This window comes from Aptenodytes patagonicus, chromosome 20 (assembly GCF_965638725.1).
Source record: "Aptenodytes patagonicus chromosome 20, bAptPat1.pri.cur, whole genome shotgun sequence".
In the NCBI taxonomy this organism is placed as follows: Eukaryota; Metazoa; Chordata; class Aves; order Sphenisciformes; family Spheniscidae; genus Aptenodytes; species Aptenodytes patagonicus.
In genome coordinates this window covers 3,296,461-3,319,499 of record NC_134968.1, presented here as the reverse complement: position 1 = coordinate 3,319,499, position 23,039 = coordinate 3,296,461, and the positions used below count along the sequence as shown (strand labels likewise).

The following is a 23,039-nucleotide window of genomic DNA, read 5'->3' as shown; positions in this document are numbered from 1 at the left end:
CAAAGCCACCACAGAGACACCAGATAGAAAGATTGTCAGATGTGGAGCTGAGAAAGAGAGAAGAAAAGGCTGCGAGTTTCCCCCAGGATGAGGAAAGCAAGAGGACAATTGTAAGCTAGGAATTATTTCTGCAGGCCGTGAAGAAGAAAGAAGCACACATCAGGAGCAAAGCATGCCTGCAAGAGGTTTTGCAGTGTTATTTTTAAGCACTAACCAGTCCAGCTCTCTGCTCTGTCTGCATCAAGAGATGAAACTGCACCTTGGTCACCCTCACCTGTGGTTCCTTCCGGGATCTCCCCATGCTGTTCGACACCACCCTGATCCTCGTGGTCTCCTTCCTCCACTAAAGGTGCTGTGGCATCTGAAAAACAACGCAGCTTTCACATAGCTGTTGAGTGGCAAAACCCTGTGGAGGCCAGGACATGCCCAAAGAACTTTTTGCTCAGAAAAGCACCCGACTCCCTCCCTCGAGCCAGTGCTTGTGGAGGGAGACAAACCGAGTGTGACGTAGCAAAGCCAGTATCGCAGGGACACCATGAGCGGTCCCTTCTGTGACACAAACCACACATCTCCAGCGTACTCCTTACGCAGCTGAAGGTTTTACCATAAACACTGTCTGAAAATGCACACCTAAAGACAGCCACTGGTACCTGATCTGCATGCACTGCAATGCTATCTGCATGGGGACATCACTGGTCTGGAGCAGGAAAGAACAGCTCCCATCGGATACCTTCATAAACCATCCGAGCACTGCAACTGCGTCGCACTCTGGGCAGCTCTGAGACAGACAGATACCTGGCTCCGTCTACCAGAGGGATGTCTTCTCGTCATGACAGTCCCGATCCAACAGGAAAGAGGGGCAATATCTCCTTCTGCACTAGCCAGGTCTTACATACTGATTCCTTGAGCCACATGCACAGGAACAGAGCTGCTTCACAGACGATCAATCGGCCCACACCTCCAGCGGGACAGGGCTGGAACCGGTCAGCATCTCTGTCCACCTTTCGTTTAGATAAATTTTGCAAACTAATGCCTTTACCTGAAGTCTCCAAGAGGCAGATACTTGGGATTAAAGCAGCCAGAGGAACACAAAAAGTGCAGTTAATTAAAATGGTGAACAAGTCTCTAGACCACTTCGGAATTAGATTCTTTCTACAAACATGGCATTCAGATAACACTCTGGAGCAGCACAGACATGCCCTGAGTCCTACCAATATGACCTTTAGATCAGCACAAAGTTTTGTTTTATGTATAGACTCTGCCCACCTCATCATTCCAGCATGAATCATGCTGTACTAATGTAAATGTAAATACAGAGGGGGCAAAAAAAGAGCTATGAGGTACAGCTAACTCTGAAAGGGAACACAGCGACCAGGACATGCTGTCAGTATCTTGGGGGAGCACAATGATGCAAACCTCTGGCCCTGGGAACACACAACATGGGATTGCTCCCGGCTGCACTGAGCTAACGGGACCTTGCAGTCACTGTGTAAGTCGTCTTCAGGAAACAAACCACAAGCGACTTCCTGAACTATAATAAACACTTCACCTTCTCTTGACTTCCAACCCACTCTCCACCTTTAAAGCTCATTATCTCATTCTGCTGAGTGGCAAACATCGCTTGTGATGAGACTAATGAAGAGCATTTGTCCAAGAGTGCAGGCACTCTTCCTGAGAAACCCCACCAGAACACGGCACGGTGAGTCTTTCGGCAAGGTTTATCACAACCCCATCCATCATGGTTTCAAAGCAGTAAGTCAAAGAGCTCCCACCTTCCGTAGTTGGGGTGCTCTTAGCGTCAGATGTTTCAGAAACAGGCTCATCTGATCCATCATCGACTGGTATCTGAAGGGGATAGCCTGGAAAACATTCAAATACTTAGAACAAGCCCTTGGCTATGAATTATGGCCTGTGTGTTACGAACTCTGATTGCCCAGATCCACAGCAGCAAGAAACTGTAATTGGAGAGTATAAAACACCTGAACTAATAAGCAAGCAAAGCGTGAAAAGGCCAACCAAAAGCATCAGTGTCATCACCAAAAGGAACAAGCGGAAACCCATCAGCAAAAGAAAAGCCCAGTGAACTGGACAGCTAGAAACAGCAAAGCATGGCACAAGCAGGAAAGGAGATCTTAGCAACGTAAGCAGAAAAGATGTACAACTTCTGAGTCACTGTTGTCCTCTCTGCCATGTCTGGAGCCATTAGCCTCCCTCCCAGAGCAGGCTGCTGAACACTTCCCATGATGCATTAATTCTAATCATTGCAAACCAGCAAGTCTTTGTAAAGGGCTTGGTGTAGCACATAACGTACTGTGCGAAGACTTGGTTGCAAAAGTCATCTTTTGGAAGAGCACGGCAAGAGGCACAAGTCTCCTCTCTGCAAGGAGTCTGGGCAAATAAAATAATGAGAACTGGAGAAAATTACTTGGAAAAGAAGATTCAAACTAACATAAGGAAAATCCCTGGGAACCTGTGATGTGCGAAGCTGAGCCTACAAGCTGAGAGGAGCTATCAGACTGAAATGCATTACAGAACCCGGGATGAATGGATGCTATGGATTCTCTCCAGGACAGAGACAATCCATTTATCTGGTGTAAGCTGTGTCCAAAGCACCTCAAGAAAAGAAAATTAAGATGATGTCTATATGGAGCATAGCCAGGAGTGAGTCCCACCAGGTTTGCTGGCGTTACGTGGGTTTCCAAGCTCAATTGTGGAGCATGGTGGAATGAGAAAGGAAAGGCTTCTTGAGAAATGCAGGTCTGAAATATGGGGCGAAAGACTCTTGCATGGCCCCCGCTCCCAGAGCTCTCTGTTCAGTTCTCCCCATCTCCCTGTGCAGGTGAGAAAAGCAGGCAGCAAGCAGCATCCTTGAGCTGTGTCTCCAAATAAAAGCAGTGCTGCATTTTTATAGCAAACTGAGGAGTGAACACAGAAACATACATTTGCAAAGCTGCAGCAATAAGATCATCACTAGTCTGGACACTGGGGGTTGTTCTGTTCTTGCTGGGCAATGATATCAAAGAGTAGCATTTTCCTACGACTATGAACATAGAGCATCTTGTGGGCTACCCACTGTCCACTGTCTGCAGCCAGCTGATCCACAGTAACCTTCCAGACACACATACCATCTCCTCCTGGCCGTCCCCAAGGACCCCTCGCACGCTGGCCCTGCTCTCCCCACTTAGGTCATTCTCTCAGCAGTGGGAAAGGCAGGTCCTTTACACCATCTCCTCCTGGAGGTGCTCACCTGATGGGATGTGCTTCTCCTGGCCAGCTGCATGATCCTCCATCACGGTGACGTCCTGACGCTGCTCCGCCATCTCTCAGCAAAGTTACCTGAAGAGGAGAGTAAAGAAACACCCATCAGGCAAAACCTGACACAACACGCCTTCATCTGGAGCCCAGTTGATGCTCTCCCATCTACTGCTCCACGAGATGATTTTGGTTTGTCAGCCAGTTTCCAGGAGCATTAAACATCCTATTGCAAGCAATCAGCCAACAACAGCCAACCATCTTTTCAGCCACTATAAGAAGGTATCTACTTTGTTCCCTTTTCCTGATGAGCCCTGAAATCACACACACGGGGAAGGTCACAGCTCAAGATACATGTTACCTATTTGGTTTCACACCAGTGCTGAAATACTCCCCGGAGCATCTAACGCTAGTGCCTCCAAATCCACCAGGAGCATGTTTTGTCCACAGTCATCAAGTGGAGGAGGACAGCGGGAAGGGAGTGCTAACATGCCAAACTAGCATCTAGAAGGGCTGCCCCGGCCAGACCACTCTTCAGCAGAGCTGCACCAAGCTCTCAGCACAAGAGGTCACAGCAATCCATACTCAAGATGGAAAAAATTCACCTAGGGGCATGAGCCAAAAGGAAAACATGGATTTTGCATAAAAGACATGTAAAGGAGCAAAAGTTCCTTGTGAACAAGGGGAAGTTCTAATTATTCCTGCGCAAGCAAAAGCACGTGCCAGTCACTGCATCCATCACGATAAGGATATAGGCAACTTCTGCCCAGCTGCAACATCAAAATTCCACAGGTATTTAAGATGTCCCAAGCAAAATGACCATCCTGGTGCACACAGGACACTGCTCGGCCACCGTTTCATCACAGGTGATCTCCAGGAGCAGCATGCTTAGTGCAGACGTACTTCTGCTGCACACTCCAAACTCTGCATTTGCCAATTTAATCGGTCGCTCAGAAGAAGTGTCTGCTGGCAAGGTGTGACACTGCTGCAGGAAGGGATGCTTTTCTACCCCTGTGGATACACCCAGCAGGGATACACAGCTATAACAATACACTGATCATCTTAAAAGCAATCCAAAAGTGACATACAGGGGTAAACCAGGACTCTACAGAGATGGATTTGGACCAGGCACTCTTAGAGAAGAGGGTCTCGCTTGGTTGTGGGTCTGAGAGGACAGCACAATGGCTTCTTAACCCTGAATCCTTCTTGCAGTGCTCAGAAAACCAACACTGTGGTATAGAGCGAGGCATAGTAAATAGGTCTGGACACTGGAGTGGAAGTAGAAAGGTGCTAAAATTCAGAGTTATTTTTCTAACGTGCATTTATCTGCAAAAGGAGATGAAGTCACTGACAAACATTATCTGCTTCTGTGAAGCGGGGACCGTGTTTCTCCTTATTCTCCATGCTGGTTGGACAGACATTGCTTTTAGTTGACTTCCTAATAGCTGATATAATTACAGCCACTGGCAGTGATTAATAACCAGCTATTAGTGTAATCGCACATTTTCCATGACCATCAAGAGCAAATGAATCCAGCAATGAAGCTCAGGTTACCAGCAGCAAGGAAGCAAACTCATGTGGGTTTGTTGCTGGCAATAAATTAACTGGATATATAGAACTACGCAAGAGAAACTCCAATGCTAGTAACCAGATCTCTCACCCAGCTTTTTTTAAGCCTTAGCAAGATGACTATGCAATTTGATTTCTGCCTTAGACAGCTACAAAGCCATTTCACAGAAACGTACCAAGTAAGTTCGAGAACTTGTTCCGAAAGGAAATCACCCATAAAAACAGAGGTATAAAATAGGAAAGGATTAAGTACCTAATTTTTGCCCCCAAAAACGGTGGGCCCAAATTATTTGGACATATGGCCCGCCTCCCAGAGCTCAAAGGATCATATTGATTATATCCTGGTCTCATCTGGCTGCCACTTGGTATTATTTACAGGTCTGCTTAGCACTGAAATACTAAAATACAATGTTAACCTAGCATACAGGGCACAAAAGCAACTTGGGCATGAACGTGAGTGTAAAATGACACACATATGTGCTGCTCGTGTGTGTGCGTGTTTGTGTGTGTGCATGTACAGAAGAATGACCGCTCTGCCGCAAACGCACACACAGCACTGGGTACAGTTTTCCCCACGCACTGCCCTGTCTGTTGGTAGGAAAATGTGGATGGGAGAAGCAGTTCCTACTCCACTCACAACTCGTGGTCCCTAACAGTCCTCCCAGCCCAGCTCAGTTCACTAAACATCTGCGGATATTCACATCTTTGCTTCCCAGCTGCAGACCCGGAGGCAAACCACTCGCAAATCTGCTGTGCTGGATTTAAATGAGGCTTACGGTTTCCTTATTCTGCCTCCTTTTCTCTCTTCCTCCCACCTGTTTTTTGGAGAAGAGCAATTAGCGTCTCCCCCAGTCTCCCTGGAAAGATACATTTAGTCCCAACCTGCCTCTGGACAAGAATTTCCTGGAACACCATCCAGAGAGGACTCCTAGCTTGACAGCTAGTGAGCTTGCATACCCCGCCGGAGGCTCATCTGTTGGCTCCATGGACAGCATCCGACACAGCCGAAGATCTTCTACTTTTCCTCTGAATAGAGCATTTAGCATCTGTGCAACCCTGGCACAGCAGCAGTGAGCCATGATTCAGCAAAGGCCGGTGGATCTGCTGGCAGGCGCGCGGGGCCGCCTGGTTGCAGGGCTGACTGTCGCCCCGCTTCCCGCTGACCTGCCAGTGCCAGGGCTTTTCAGCACAAAGAAACGGCTGGGTGTTTTTCAGAGAAGCTGACGATCTTGCTATCTGTCTGAGCTTTGCAAGAAGGCCTTTAACACTGTGCTGCTCACAGCCAGGCAGAGACAGCCCCCGTTCCCACTGAGCTCCACGCATGGCAGGATTCAGCCGTCTCAGAGCTAAAGGACTGGAGATGGGCTTGGGAGGATGTAGCCATTAATTTTTCAGAGACAAGAGAGGAAGAGCTGCCTTTTCTGTTACAAGGAAAAAAGCACGACCAAAAGCCACAAAGATCCATCAAAAACCACCCAATGGGGACCCTGAGAGCCCCTGAAACCTGGCTGCAGCTTACGGAACACCCTGGACGCTCATTCATTTGGACACGGTGATTTTAGGGGCTGATGCACGGTTTGCTATGGAGAGCAGAAGCATCTCCCAGCAGACAAAGCACAATGTCCTCCCACCGTGTCTGCAGCACGGCAGGCAGAGGAGCAGAGTCACTCTGTGCCTGAGCCACTGTGTGCAGCAGTCAGTGGTGGAGAGGAACAAAAACTCCTCAAACTGGCACGAGCCAAGGGGCAGGGAGGGGGATCCAGCTCCCACATGGTTCCCACAGCATCTTGCTTTTAGCTGAAGAAATGCCCACTCAACAGATGCCTTTCTCACAAGCACTGCCCCTCCCGTGCAGCTCAGGAAGCATTTCCTACAGCTTTCCCTCCAAGGCCTGGCAGGGATGAGATTTAAACCCATTACAATAGGGCTGATGAAATTTCATCAGCACCAGATAAGCAAATAAATAACATTAAGCACACAAAGCAATTCAATGGGTAAGTACGAGTGAGCCACCACCACCATTATCTCTAAGCTGCAAAGCTCTCCCAGCAGAATTTGAAATACACAGGCCATATAATCATACAGTCCTATTCACCAGGAACGTCATCTATAAAGACATTTTATGCCTCTCCGATGGATGCTGAACTTCATTCTTTCCCTCTTTCTTTTTCATCCATCGTAGATGTCAGCTAAAAGCATTGCTCAGTCAAAACCGTACTGATGATGCACACGGTTTTGGGACAGATCTGTCCGGTTGAAACCAAGAAGCAAAACTGAATTGCCTATATGCAAAACCCTTCTTATTCTAGTCGGGAAAGTCTCAGCGTTGCTTCGGCTTTTCACTCAGGTAATGAATTCATATGACTAAAGAGAATTTAAACCTTATTAAAACTGCATATTTTAGATTAGACTTTTTAAACAAAGGTGGTCTGAAAATTGCGCATTTGAAAAACTACTTTGAATTTTGAAAAAAGTCTACAATGATAATCCTGTTTTTCAAGTGGGGGAAGGGGAAATCCCTCTTGGGGAAAAACGTAACATTAAGGGGAAAAAATATTCTAAAAAATTCTAAAACCAGCCCCACCTTGAAGCAATGGTTCAGTAATGAATAATTACAGCAAGGATAGCTACGCAGAGATAAACTTCAGCAGCACCCTCTGCATGACAGATAAAGCACAAACCCTCCTAAGAATCTTATCCATTTCCAGCAGAACTATTCTTGTTAACCAGGGACACTATCTAAAAAGCAACAGCCTATCCCATAATTAACAGCTCCTCCAAACCTCGCATTTTTCAAACCCGCAGCCCGCCTTTCGAGAGAAGAGGCGTATTGAGCAGTCATTTTGAGCTGTGCAACAAGGCACACAAGGAGGCAAGTAGGGGGGCAAAGTTTTTATTGCCAGGAGCAGGAGAAACAGGCTGATTTCTGGCAGTGCAGACTCAGCCCACCAGTGCCTCTGGTGTTTGCTCTGTATGTGCAACCTAGTTAGGGCCCTGAGCATAAATCCAGTTTGTCCGAGAGGCGAGTTTAACTGATGAGAGCCCAGCCATCTCCTGCCACCAAATGCAACTGCTTTGCCATTCACAACGGTGTTAAGATGAGACGCGGGCTGGCACACAGCATGTTTCACTCCCAGGCTTTGGGGGAGTGAAATATCACCACTGGGAGATGCTTTCCCAATGATAAAGGATTACAAAACAGTGGGCTCCAAGCCTCCAACAGGTTTGAGAGTTGAATATTGCCATTCCCACCCTCAGACCGGTGTGGTGTAACCTGGAGAGGAGCAGCTATTCCAATTTGCTGTAACTGGGGTGGGCTGGAGGTGTGTGTGGATCCATCGCTGGAGCAGAGGGAGCGCAGGGTGGCTCGTGGCATTCAGGCCACCGGGCGACTCTGGATGCACTTCTCCACAACTCAGCCAGCTAAGCTCAACGTTGTGGTAACCAGGAGCAACTCTCACAGCATTTGAACAGCATTTCACAGCTGAACTGGGCCCCAGAACAGTCCCTGCAGGCCTGTGTTGTACAAAAGGTTAGGGGCTAAAAGCCAAAATAGCAATTTACACCCCAAAGAGCCCAAAGCATGCAGGACTGCACATCCAGTGAGGAAAAGCCTTAAGTGAAATGATGCAAACCTTTAACAGCCATCGACAGCACTGAAGTTTAGGTCAGGAAGTGAAAGATATCAGTCAGCTCAAGGTCCACAAGACATTTAAAGAGGTAAAGAAAATAATTTTCCTTGTGGAGTTTGGCAAGGATATTGAAAGCAACACCATCCCTCTCACAGGAGGTTGCAGAGACCTGACAGTAAAGCCTATCAGCTTTATGTGATGGTTCCCACACTGCCTGCAAAACCACGCACCGCCTTTTGTCCAACGCCCACAAAGGTCTCTGTGCCAGCCCGCAGCCAGCCTGATTTTGCTTCGTTTGCAAGATGCACTGATCGTGAATCGAGACACCAGAGCCACCTCCCTGACACCATCCTGCATTAGTGCCCAGAAGAACTGAGCCAGAAATTAAAGCACGGCTCTTCTTCCGCTGCCCATCCTGCAAATATGTTTTCTAAATAGCTTGTTAGGCTTGAAGGCATCAATAAAATGGCTTGGTCTGGTCTGACAGCAGAAGTAAAAGCTACTAGAGCACAGCTGGGGTGGTACTGTTTAGAGTAAAGCCAACTGCTCAATTCACGGCAACCCCCCACCCCTGCACAACCCACACACGTGAAAGCTGGTCCAAACGAAACAACTGCTGCATCCTTCCTCCAAGAGGAACTGTAACAATGGCTACAAATACTATTTCATAAAGAAGGAAGGAGAACAGGGAAAGCCTATGCAAACCGGAATTACAAAAGAAAATTAAATCAATAAATGAACAAAATACATGAGAAGTTCCTGGCTAGAACATTTAAGCCCTGTTTATAGGGCATAAACCAGCCCCAGGTGTTGGAAAGGAACTTCTCCTGTAAAGCAGCATGTTTGTCCTGCCTGGTGACCCCTCTGCGCTGCAGACCAAAGGCCGCATGGCACTACACAGCCCCATGCCCAGTCTGCAGCAGCAATTCCTGCACAGCCAGCGAACAGGCACCCCAGATGCCTTTCTGGAGCGCAGTCAGGACACATCACCACCAGCACAAAGACACAGCAGAGCCCTCATTCTGCTGCCACTCAGGCTAACCACCAAGCAAACCACGCACAAAGCCTCCAGCACTCTCCGCCTGGGAAGATTTAGATCCCAAATTAAGTCGGGCAGCCCGAAGTCTTAATCCCTTGGCAAAAGGTTTCTTCGCAATGAAAGGTAAACAAAACCAGGGCTGAAAACAACGTACCCTACTGAGAGTGGCCCAGTGGCAGAGGGGGAAGAAAGCAGATGCCGGGGACCACACAGCTGTGCTTCGGTGGTGCTCAGCCTTGCGTAATCTGTGCCAGACGACATCATTAGCACTGTCACAAAGGAGCAGGAGAACACATCCCCAAAACTCTTCTGGTGCCAGGAGATGAGTGCTCCCACGATGCTCGTCCAAGAAAAGTGGGTCAGCAGCTGCACCCCACTCACCCACGGGCCCAGCAACACGCAGGGCTACAACCACAGCCCAAGGATCAACGGGACACAATCTGACAGCCGCCGTTTCTGAACAGCCGCGGGATTACCCCCAATCACAGAGGAAGAGGTAGAGTCTCGATCTGCAGCAATTCAAACTGCGCAGCTCCAGGGATCACGAGTCTGGGAACTAATGGCTCAATTTACATATGCACAAATCCCAAAATAAACTAGGCGTTGGCAGATCTGTTTGCGGCTGGGTGCAGGGGGTTACTAGCCACACATTGGTAAGAAAACAGAGGAAAGAGGAATTTCAGCAGAAGGTGAGTGTAATGCTTTGAGAGAGATTGGCTGCATTTGCACACTCTGGTACTCATCACTGGGTCCAACCAAGCAGCTCCATCTTTCACACCAGCCACAAAATGCCCAAGCAATCACCCAGCTAATTTCCAGACATGGGCAGAGTAAAGCCTCGTGGCTATTGTGTCTCATGCCCAGCCGCAGCAGTGTCTTCCTTCTCCATTATTTAATCAGTAAGGGCAGTAAGCACCCGCTCTTGTTACTTGAAAATGAAAATTCAACAAACATGAGCTATCTAAGTGTTACCTCTGAAAGGTGATCAAACACAAACAGGGTTTTAAAAAAAGCATCATTCCATCTGAATTACTTAATTAAAATGGAGTGACAGCCCCATGAAATAACATCAGCCTGAAAGGCTGTTCATAATTCATAAGCAACTTCCTTTTCATCTCCTTTGTGTATTTTTCCAAGTACTGTTTTTCTGAAAGGCTGACAGAGGAAGGAATATGGACGGTGATCTCATTAATCGCAGGCACTACCTAATATGCAGTGAGCTGAGAAATTACATGGAGTTTCAACTTACCTAGTCGAGAGGCTAGAAAAACTTCCTTCAGGTTCAAAGACAGACAAACACCTCTTAGAACAATAGGAGGGAGTTGCAAAAGAAATAGTCTCAAAAATGCATCTTTCTTCTTTTTTTTCCACATTTTTTCCATATTATAGTTCAAGTCACTCCTTGGGGGCCTGGAACTTTTGATACCTTTCCCCGGGGGCAGGACACCTTCCATGCAGATGTGAGATGGGTTTGGGTTCATAGCAGAACAGCTTTGAGGCACAGGAGCCTCATCACAGCAAGGGTAACCTGAAGGTTACCGAGACCAGGCAATAACCCACTCCCACACCAGCTAATGACATATTACCAAGTCTGGAAAAGAGATGGGGAAAGGGGAGAGTGGTAACACTGAGGGCTAAGAAGCCCCAAGCAATGAGATGCCACGATTCTGTACAAACAGCATCAAAAGGGAACAGAAAAGCTGCGTTCAGAGACACAAGAGGTCAGGGAACCGTCAGTAAATAGCCCTTACAAATCTAACCTCTCCACAGCCAAGAGCTCTGCAAGCTAACTGCTGTGGGGTCACCAGCTGGCAAACGTCTCCAGGGCACACTCGTGGCTAGAAAAAAGCCAAGGGATACTCACATGCTGACGAGTTCCTCAGTGTTGCTGAGAATTAAACTAACAGAATTTGCCATCCCAAATCAGCTTAGGTCCAGTTCAGCAGCTGCCTCCAAGCAGGGTGGCAATTAGGAGACCAGATTATCCAGGCGCGCAACTCCAGCCCACGGCCCAAGCTGCAAGAGTAGCTTGACTCGGGAGATGGGAAATGGTTTTATCTGCATGTCTCTTCTCTGCCCAAATAAAAGGGCACCACAAATGTGGCCTCTTCCAGGAGCAGGAATGTGCTGGGAATCGCTTGAGAGAACATACACAAGTGTTTTGCAATGCAGGAATATTAACCCTAAATCTTACACCAATTGCTATTGACAGAAGCACAAGGTGGTTTACCAAAGACATCGTTACTCCCATCTTCCCTGCAAGGGGAACAGAGATCAAAAGGCTTGTCATGGAGCAGCCTGGGGACAAACCAGAGCAGAAGCCAGGCTCCTGCAGACACCACAACCTGCATGCTCCCAGCTGCACTACCCTCCTTCAGGCAGGGCTCTCTGGAACAGCACTTGAGTAGAGAAACCAGAGGAAGCTCCTGAGGGACGCTACAGGGACATAAGGGCAGCAAGGCTCCACCTGCACCCCACCTGAAACCTGAGCACCTCCATGTCAACCTGCAGCATCTACTGCCGCTATTAGTATCTTTCTTCCTTGACCTTTTACCCCTTCTTAGCTTTCTTTTTTGCTTTTTGTCTGGCTTATCTGAGCAAGTCAAAAGCAACATTTTGCAACACCACTATAGCAGCCCCCCGCCCCAGCTTTCTCTGTGCACTTACAGGAGGGTGTTTAAGGGCGACCACTGCCCAGGGAGGTGTCAGCACTCCGGATCACCCTGCTCATTCCATGCTACGATGCAAAGATCAGGCTGTCTCTAAGTCCACTAACTTTAGCTAGATTAAAGCTCTGATCAGAGGGGCTTACACGGCAGCAAAAAAGGAAGCAACAATAGTTTTAAAGCTTGCCCTGTCTGTTCAGCAGGCTCTTCGTGAATAGAAGGAAGAGAAGCCTCTTTATCAGGGATTTACTAGGCTACCTTCGGATTTCTTCCCAGCCCCCTGCTAGAGTGTCTTGCAGCTGTGCACTTCACAGAGCCATGAGATGGTCTATGGGTGGATAAATTCTTCCTCCCCCCAAAATCCTGCTTGCTTGGGAAGCCTTTAAGCAGTTGAACACGTAGAGCAGATCAAAGAGAAGGCAGAAGATCTTATTTACCAGCTAATTCTCTTTGACTCTTCCCATCCCAGGCTCAGCCCAACCCGCTGGAAATCAGAGCATCTTCCCTGCTGCTGCAGGTTTTAAGGCGGGCTCACCAGCATTCAGGCTTGTACCAGTCATTATTCACTTAACAGAAAATGGTGGAAGCCTAATATTTCCCCTGCACTGCCTCTCAAAGGCCACACTGCATGCCGAGATGTGGCTGAACTGCTACGCGTGGCAGTACAGCAAAGTCCTCAGACAGTCTCACTGGTTGCTGGGGGGGAGCTGCTCCCCCGGCCTGCCCGCTGCCACCAAAAAGAATCCAGCAGGGAAGGAAACACAGCGCACAAGTCAATGTGTTCAATAGCAGAAAAGTAATGCTTAATGTATGCCTGGATGGGGAGAGGGAAAAGAGGAAGGAGAAGTTCCCGAAAATGCCACTGGAATCTTAATGAATTAGGACAGCTGACGGCACGACAGCGTTCTGCCCCATCAAAAGTCTCCTTTACCTTGGCTGGCAAATGACACCGTGAGGAGGAAGAAATTGCTTTCCTGAGAGATTGCATTGCCTGAAGAAAGAAAAACAGACATCCATCCCCACTAACTGACGGCTGCCGCACTCCTCTCTGTCGCTCACATGGAACAATTATAAAGGATGTTCCCATGATAAGCAGTCGAGGAAGGTCCCTTTCACACAGCAGTTGGTGGTAAAAGGAGCCTGGCAGGGCTCATCTGGTCTGTGGACACTTGCAATCTACCACAAGCAGGACTATTAGTGTGGCCAGCAGTTTCTCATGGTTACCACAATTTTCTTCATTAATATGAGGTCAGAAACAAACTGACAGGACTTATTTCATGCTCCAGTGGGTACCACAACACATCCCAGGGCAGGGAAAGGCTGACAGATACAGGATCACCCTCCTTTTCCTGAACACAGCCAATTTGGGAGGGCACTGAGCACTGTCACACCCTTCTTGGGTTCCCAGACAGAGCTCCTGAAATGCAATTCTGTCAGTCGAAGAGCTGAAAAATACCCCAAAACTCGCCCTTTATTAGCCAGCCAGACAGCAAACACCCTCAAACAAACAGGAGGGTTAAAACGCCCATGCTGGCTGACAAGACAGCGTGGAACCAAGGTCTCAGACAGGCGCTCATTCCACCTAGCAGGTGTGGGACGTGATCGACTGAAGCACCAGATAAAGGCATCTCTAGCAGGTTAGTGAACAGCACCTCCTTGAAAGCAGCTCTGCTGTTCATCTTCACGCGAGCTCTCCAGCACCGTCTCCATCTTACAACCTACTGCTTTGCAGCACAGCCGTGTGCTGTAGGACCCAGCAGAGACAACTGCTAGCACAAGAACCAAAGCTCTGCTAATTTCCTTTCTCCGCAGGCTTTTGTAGTGGCACACGTACAACAGCATCCATTTGGCGCACCAGAGCCACGGGCTAGAGAAATGCCTGAAACCCGGTGTGAACATGGGATCAAATACAAGCCCTGAGCCACCTGCAGAGCACACACACCATCGGCACACTCTACATTGAAGAGTTTAAGTTAAACTTTCTGTATTTAAGTGCAAAAATTGCAGAGTCCACTGCAAGGAGAGAAACCCCCTGCAGTACTCAGCTGCCTTCCTGCCAGTCCCATGAATCTTTTCTTTCTTTGCTGCAGGAGAAAACAGCCACCATTCACCTTTGCTACAGTACACAGAGCCAGGGCCCCCAGGGACACACAAGCAGGATTAAGCCTTCCTGCACTGGGAAGGGCCACATCCTGCACTTTCCAGGAGCTGCTCTAGCCAGCTGGCCTCAGTGCAAGCAGTGAGCAGGCTGCACACCAGCTTCCTTCCCCTACCTCTCTATGTGCAAAGACAGACGATGCTGCTGTGTTTGGTGCTAGGCTCAGAGGATGCTGACACTGAGAAAAAGAGATCAATATGCAAGCAGAAGCCTCATAAATTAAGAGAATTTAATGAGAAGGAAACTTCCCTTACACCTGTAAATGGACTTAAGATCTGAGCACTTCCTATTGCCTTCCACCTCAAACAAGCTGGTAACGTGTGCACACAGTGCAGCACCACAGGAAGGGCCCAAAATATGTGGTGAAGAAAATAGATACCTTGGCCTCAGAGCAACAGTGTTTTGATTGTGGAGAGATCCAAAGAGTGAGGCCCCTACCTCAAAACTGGGCAGAGCAAGGCTGCAATTCAACAAGCCAGGCTCAGACCACACTGCTTGGTCCCACCCTCATTCCTTACACCACCAGCACTGCTCCAACACCCCAGTGGGAGGTGGTTCAAGGCACTAAACGAGCAGAAACCGAACCTCTCAGAAGCAGAAGTTGTGTGTGACAGTAGTGCTATGGGTCACCTCACCCCGGCTTTGGAGCACCGGCGTAGCAGAGGGGGAAAGCCTGGGAGGCCAGCGCCATGCCAGCACCAGCCGCCATCCAACTGTGCCCTGAGCCCCTCCAGGTTTTGCCTCCGGCTTGAAAAAGATGCTGTCAAGACACAAGGTATGTGTTTATTGCTTACTTTGATCTCAGCTGCTCCTCTTTCTTTGATTTCACAGTGCTGACAACATTTGCTGCACCCTGACAGAAGTTCTGTGAATATTCAATGCTGCCACATAATGAAGATATTAAATGCAAAAGATTCTTCATGCCACAGCTCTAGGCTACAAATGCGATTGATCCTAGTCAGAGTGGATGGGGCAGAATCAGGAAAGTGCTGCGGACACTAACATTGCAGGAGATGTTCTCAGGGCAAGGAAAACACTCAAGGTATCTTCTCGGATTGGGCCTTCATTTCTTAAGTTATTTTGAGCTGTTTCAACACATGGATAGAAATTAAAACGATGACAACAGCACCATCTGCTCCAGCTACTGCCACACCACCATGGCTGGCATCGCTCTTGCAGCAACAGAAAGCCTGTCCTAGGGAAGAAGCCAAGTCAGGGGAGTTTTCTTAGGGAGCACTATTTTACTTCTACAGGTTCCAAGCCTGCAGAGATCCTGGCTGCAAAGATTGCCAATGCAGAAGCGGTCTGCAGTGTGCTACAGCAGAGAGGCTTCCACTACTGCCACAAGGAACAGGGAGGGAACGGACAGGGTGTCCAGGCAGTTGGGTTAAGCAGCGATGCTCACTGCCCTCAGCGGCGGCGAGAAGCCCAGGGTAAGCATCTCAGCCACACACATGCAGGAACAGGCATTACCAGCTTGCCTGAAAAACCACAGCTTACCACTGCAGTAGGAACACAGGTGTCGACGCACTCCTGTGACAAACCATCACCGCACAGTTTGTCCACAGTGCTTATTTCACCAAGCCATTACTTTTAGCCACTTGATACCCAAACTGGGCACCAAATACCCTTTGGCCCCGTAGCGTCCAGTTCCAGCATCCCAAAGATGACTGACAGCACTGGAACGCAGCAGGATGCCTTATCAGGACAGTCTCTCTATAAATACAGGGGAAGGAAAGAGTCATGCCTTCTTGACACACTGGTTTCTTAGCCTAGAAAGAAACAAGCGTGCCAGATCTCGCAAGCTTTTGGGGCTTTAGCAGGACTTGTCCTCACCCCAGCAGTCACTATGCAACAAGACAGGGCTCAGAGAAGGCGATTTTAGCTTGTATCTAGCTTTTCTGCATTATTTTTGCTTTTCAGGACTAAGAGAGACTTCAGATGAGGTCAAAAGTCAGAGTGTGTTTCCTGAATGTCTTTTTTTTTTTTTTAAGGCCAAAAGACACAAACAATAGGACATTCGTCAAGCATTTCTGCTACACTTCCATCTCCCTTGTCATGTTATTGCATAACAGCAGAAGAAACACTGTTCCCTCAAAATGTTCACAACAGTATTTATTAAAAAACTAAAAGCAGCATTTTTTTTATTAAATCTGTATCAGAAGGGGCAGTAAGAAGATAAATGCAGAAAAAAAATCCTAATCTGGAAGAGCTCAAGGAAAAAAAAAAACAACCCAAAAAACCATCAACAGGAGAGCACAGCCTAGGGATGAGTGCATCGTTCAACTCCTGACAGAGAGGGCAGGGACTGGGAGATGCCAACCAAGTCAATGAGCGATGGGGAAATGGGTGGGCACCCCAACAGGCTCACACCTCACCGAGCACCGGGAAGCTGCTGCCCCGGTCACAGGGGGTGGCTGATCAGACTGCTCATCGGCTGCCATGGTTCCACCCAAGGGTACCAGTGCCTGTTTTAGCTCTGAGTTTCATACGCCACGCCATGAACAGCAAGCGAGAGGTGCGGTGGGAGACGCAATATGTCTCCCAATACCCAGCACAAGTCAGCAGAATTTCAGAGCCAGAGCTCTTGCTTTTAAAACAAAAACCCAACAGAAGCTGCATTTGTACCTTTATTTTTCATAACAAGGGAGCACAGTTTGAACCATGCTGAGGCAACAAGACAAACAAGGATTTTCAAGTAAGGATGAACGGCAAACAAAAACCTTTATACACAAAACACATCCCTACTGAGCACTCGGATGTCTCTCTCCAGCTGGTCTTCGCCCAGTTTGGGCCACGCGGGATGACGGTCAGGTAGCAATCTGTCTTGCCTTGATTCTAGTTTTATCAAGCCAATGAGCAGATTTGCCACAAAAGCAGATGCAGGCAACATGAATAGTGACAATCCACATGGGAACCCAGACCATAAATTCAGCCAGAGAGCTGTAAAACCATTATTTCCCCTCCTAACCCAAAGACTAAAAGAGGAGCAAGTTTAAAAAAATCAGAATCCATGTGCATTTCATCCTCCCCAGGAATTAGCTGGAAGCCCAGCTGGTGCCCATCTTCCTTTCCACAGGGATAGAGTGGAAATTGTCCAAATTTAAGATTGCCCCAAGTCTAGGAATTCAGGCTCAATCTTCCCCAGTACATTTGTTAAAAATAAATGAGGTGCAATCAGTCTCCTCAGGGATTTTATCCCCTTTCAGCTCTAAATGCAGCTCTGCTGTCACACGTATGATATGTATAAAAGGACAGCCGGCTTCAGAGCCTTACTTCTTGCTTAAAATAATATTGCTCCTGGTCTCAGGTTACGAGGGATCCATTCAATGTTCGGTAAGGTCACAGGCTCTCTCTAAATCACTAATACAAAGGCTGGAATAAGCAGGGTTGCCAGTATTTTAGTAGTGCTTCTTTTTATTGCAGTGCATGAATAGAGGCAGACTATTTGAAGAGGCTCTGACCACACCTAGAGCCACAGCGCTTTGTCACTCCTTATCGAAGGAGGCAGAGAGCAGTCTACTGCTGGTGGGAGACGCCGGCTTCTGTTCTCACGCTGACATCAGGCAGCAGCAAAGCAAACCCCACTGCAGCCCGACAGCTTTACCCGTCTTACAGAACTGCCCATTTTCACAGACGGGAAGCGTTCAGGGCATTTGTCTCTCTGCAGACTACTGGACTTGAATGCCTTGCGATCCTTACTCAGTTCCGAAACTCGTTTTACACACGCTGACCTCCCTTCAGCATCACCCAGGTATGCCCAGCTCCCTCTAGCTAATGAGGACTTTCTAGTATTTCACCCAGGCCATTTCAAGCTATTTTGCCACGAGCATTGATAAGGTGCTTTTCATCTGCACACTTTTTTCATACTGCTACAACCACAGTACAGAATTCTTCCATTTAAGAACTTAAGCGCCAAGAGGCTCTTGGATGTTGATAGAGCAAACCAACCCATGGAGTCAAAAACCCCTCCATAAGGGGAGTACATGAGCAACAATAACTAATGAAACATGCTTTGGAGCTGAGCACAGACCTCAGACAGCCGTGACAATAAACTATTATTAGACACAATAAAAGCAGTGACATATCTGAGAGATTAAGCATTAATAAGTGCCTTCAGATTAGACAGTATTCATGACTCTCCTCCCCTCTCGCCTGGAGGAACCTAGGGGAAGGGAGGAGCTGGCAAGGTAATTCAGCTAACACTAAAATAGGGGAAAGGCAGAACTCATGCAAAGTAGGCTACAAAACCATAAAATAAAGATGCACTGATGACAGCTCAGCAGTGCTGCAGATGAGAGATTCCCAATGCTGGAAGCCCAGTACATCCTGCAGGGAGCTGGGCCCCATCTTGCTCTCAGCAAGTCCAGTTGCTGACCTCTTGCCCAAGGCAAGGGCCAGGCAAGCACCGGCTGCCTCAGCGAAGAGGCTCCTAGGGGCACTGCAGAAGAACATGGATCTGTGTCTGCCAGGCAAGATTGAAAATGGAAGGGAAAGAGGACAGGAACAGGAGAGATTGATGAGAAAGGAAAGGAGACAGGACAGCATGCCCACGTGTGCACATGGTGCTTGGATTTGGCAGGTGCCCAAGATGCACACACTGCTCAGGATGAGAACAAAACCTGGGAGCATCGTGGCAGACTCCTTTCTCCAGCTCACAGTTGCCCTTTTTCCAGATCATTCGTCCACCACTGCAACCCTGCAAGTCTCCTCTTCACAAGCCCCAGAGAGTCATTCCCTTTGTCACAGGATAGGTCCAATACCCTCATTTTAGTCCCATCCTTTCTGAATCTGTTCTCTTGCTTACTGATGGGCAGTGACTACAAGCAACACCACAACTTGAGCAGTAGATCTTTAGCTGGACTTTTACCCGCTTTCCTTTTTGTACCCAACAGCAACATTTATTACTTCTGCTTGCATATGCCTGTCAGGCTCTCCATTATTACACCAGAAAACGCTAAGGGAAAAGCATGTAGTCTTCTGTCCAATTTGGAGATGTCCATTGTTAAAAGCTACTTCTACAAACCCCTCCAGCTAGCTCCAGGGCAGCATTGTTTGTCATGCTGATGAGGCAGTAGGTAAAACCACATATAAAGAAGTAACTTCAGAGGGCAGAATTTGCTCAGGGTAAAGTTTGCCCTTGAGTTCAAAGCAAGTGGGAGCTGAAAATGAACCACAGAAGGCAATTCTGACTTCGGATTAAATCCCAGCTTTGCACTCACTAACACCTGATGTCTGACACCACAAGCTACAGCTACCGGCAGAGAGCACGTGAAGCTCCACTTCTGTAACATGACCACACAAGCCAGCTTTATCACAAGTCTCACCTTAAACCACAAAGGTAATTCAGGCCCAGCAACTCTTACCCCATCACATTCAGGATCTGCAGTGGGAGGGTAATAAAATACTCAGCACCTGCATGGAGCTAGTCAGCACTTCGTACAAGGCGGGTCAGCATTAGGAAAGGAACACGAGACACATTTACCTCTCTTAGGTTTCCTTTATTTCTGACCATACCAAAGTGAAGTACGCTTTCAGATAAAAGTTGCATTTTTATACAGGGGCTCCTCTTGAGAGCCTGCACTGAAACATAACCCTGAAAGTTCACAAAAGGCTAGAGCTACAAACCAACCTCCAGGAATCTCATCCCGCTGGATTATCCCTTCTCTTGGGAAAGTCTCTGCTGGCACAATCCTTCTGTCATCACTATGTCCTCAAACTAACCACACAATGAACACACTCACCTTGAGCTCTGCAAACCAGGACAGGAACATTGTGTGACCTATAAGCCCAGGGCAAGCAAGTTTTCAGCCTGGACACACAGTTCTGATGCTGTCGTGCAGACGTGCTGTAGATCGCCACCCCCAAAGCCCTCCCACTACCGTACCTCCAGTCATTGAGGTCCAACAGCCCCTTCCCAGGACAGGAACCCAGGGAGAAGACAGTACGCACATATCCCCTCAGCCCTCAGTTAGCTTTACTCCATCTCTTTGGCCTTCTTGTCAGGCTGCACCTCAGCCTGATGAGAGTTCACGTGGTCCCTGTGCTCACCACCCACCACTGGGGAATACTCCCCTTCCCCCTCTGCCGAAGACTCACCCTGCTAGCTGGACATGTGAAGCTACAGCAGCCAGCCAAGACAAACGTTGCTTGCCCATCACTCTGCCTCACATCTTGACTTTGACAGACCTGCTCTGCCCTCAACTCAACTGAGAACGTGCACAGCTGGCCAGATGTGTTCCCTGCACCAGGAAGCTCACATTAAGTGACATTTGAGAGAAAGGAGCAGAGCTGCTTGCGAACAAGACACACACACCTTCATGGTAAGACCAAGCCAATGCATCCAGGATCTAAGTCAAGCTTTGATCAAATAAGAGATTAAATGTTTCTTAGGCAGGGAAGAATTTCACCACTCTGAACACCCACCTACTTCTCCAATTTCAACTTCAAAAGGGCATCCCAGCAAACACTTCTTTCCAATGTGTGGAAGACAGTTGATTTATCTCAAAAATGGATCTCCAGGCCAGCACAAACATGCACATTGCTGAGCTGGACGTGTTCAAGGATCACGGGAGAGGCTTCTTTAGATTTTTTTGAGCCATTTAGAAACACCTCAAGGAATTTCATTCTGCAGCAAGTGACTTGACACACTGATGAAATCCATCTGAAATTATATGAGGCACTTCCAGACAGACAGCCTGGGACAGGAGCTGATGGGGAGCCATAAAACGAAAAGCTGACAAGTGGCAGAAAGCCCTGCAACTCTGTAGCACACGGCATTCAAAGTCACACACACGCTATTCAAAACCATGAATACAAGTAGTTTCATCACCTCTCTTGTAAGTGCTGAAGTTTCTCCATGAACAGCAGAGTTTAATACAGTCCTTCTTCCTATGGACTTGTATAATCTGTCCCTTAAGCCTGCACCTCATCCCACAATAACCCCTATCAGCCTTCGTCCTTCCCACGTGCCTTAGAGCATCATCACAGACAGCCGAGCCACAGCTCACTTAGAGTAACACACGCACTGACCAGCCGAGCAGGACAGCTCAGGGACAAACCCACCTGCCTTCCCAGGGCACTAATGGTGCAACCCCACCAACCACTCTGAAGCAATTCAAAAGAGTACTGAAGGAGGGCATAGAGGCAAAGATGGACAGACAGTGATACCGGATCTGCTCTAGGAAGAAAGGTCAGGGCAGGTACAGTGGGGAGGCTGCGAAGATGGAAATAATTAGCCCAACTGCAGCGATAATCCTTTTAGCTTACCAGAAGGTATCCCCTGGTGCTCCCTTCCCTTGGGTATTTAAAGAAAAGACACTGAAAACAGAAGCCATGCCACATGTAATGACTGCCTTTACTAATCAGACTGCTTGGAAAGGAAAGGGAAAAAAATCAGTGGATTGATTTCTGAGGAGCATGAAGGGCTCATCAGACTTGCAAAGAAAATCCACTCAAGTCTAAAGGCACAGATACGTCTCCTCCAGACTCTAGTGTAAACCGCATATGCTTTCCACAAGCACTTTAAAAACCAGCCTACAAACAGCAGATTTCAGTGCGAAACAAAGCTCCAACTCGCAGATGGAGGAGATCCATCCTGCTGCAAGAAGAGATTCAGAGATTTGTTCAGTCCCTCACGGCAGAGCTGTGCCGACCTTAAAAACCACACAAGGGTTTACCTAAAGGGCCACAATTCTCTGATATATCCACCACATCCTGGGGTGATCTGCAAAGACAGCTTGGGATTGAGGGCTGTTCATGCTAAAAGAACTGGACGGGAGCAATGCTGCATAGAGCAGACACTCCACCACTTGTGCATCTCCAAGAAGAAGCAGTGATCCAAATTGAGGGCTGCACCTCTGGCAAGGCTGAGCCAGCCTGCTGCTCTGCAAGGTTTTGGCAGGGCTGCCTGCCACCAAACAGCCCACTGACTTCTGCCCAGGATCAGTCACCCTGATTCTCTTCCCAGGACTGGTCTGAGATGAGTGGGAACATCTCTGCACTGCTCTGCAAGGATTAGCAATCCAGCTCTAGTTACTTCTGCAATTACCTCCTTTCTTTTCTGTCTCCGCAGGTAGGCACAGCCCTGCCAGCAACCTGTGCGTTACAGCACTGCCTACTTTATTGATGAGCCCCCCCAGCTGCAAGGATATGCCCTTGGGGTGAGCCCCAGACACCATGCCAGCCCACCTCTGGAGTCTAAGCACCACGGTTAAGCCAGCAAAGCTCCTGAGGTAGAAAGCAGGGATTACACTGGATGAACAGAAAAACCTAGAAAGCCAGCCCAGCTCTGATGCGACTGCAGTACTAGGGAGAGATCCTCTGAGAGCTGCTGTCCTTCTCCCAAGACATCAGCTGGTGCTTCTCTGAACAGAGGCTGGAAATAGCCAAGACCCTGAGTCTGGGGTTCCCCCTCCACCTGGCTAAGGGGCAGGCACACAAGGGAAACAATCATCTCTGATTTTATTTAAGTCTCAGCTGTTCTAATACAGCTACAGAGGTCCATTTTGCTTTTGCAAGAAAGGGCTCACAGTGCTTTTTCACAAACTACACAGGTCTGCAGACCTTAGAGCAAGCCGTATACCCAGAAAGCACAAACACAGGACCCTGTTGTTCAAGGGCTGGTTGCTTTACCTGCGTGCAGAGCCACGACCCTCCTAAACCTGTGCCATGTTCCAGCAGCTCCAGAGACAGCCCTGACACGCCACACACCCTCTCAGCAT

The 23,039-nt window shown here is 48.3% G+C and overlaps 1 protein-coding gene across 11 annotated transcripts in view; it reads right to left on the bottom strand.

The window, feature by feature from the left end:
• The window catches only part of MAPT (microtubule associated protein tau), a 52,321-nt gene that overhangs the window by 24,964 nt on the left and 4,318 nt on the right, over positions 1–23,039 (bottom strand). For 9 of the 11 annotated variants that reach the window (XM_076357023.1, XM_076357025.1, XM_076357029.1 and 6 more), the window contains exons 2-4: positions 3,248–3,336; positions 1,773–1,859; positions 275–361 (exon numbers count right to left, since the gene is read on the bottom strand). In XM_076357023.1, coding sequence (XP_076213138.1) covers positions 275–361; positions 1,773–1,859; positions 3,248–3,320 — 247 coding nt within the window. In that variant the 5' untranslated portion in view covers positions 3,321–3,336. Of the gene's footprint in view, positions 1–274; positions 362–1,772; positions 1,860–3,247; positions 3,337–9,646; positions 9,976–23,039 lie in introns of those variants that run through there. The other 2 variants (XM_076357024.1, XM_076357027.1) reach the window with 2 other exon arrangements.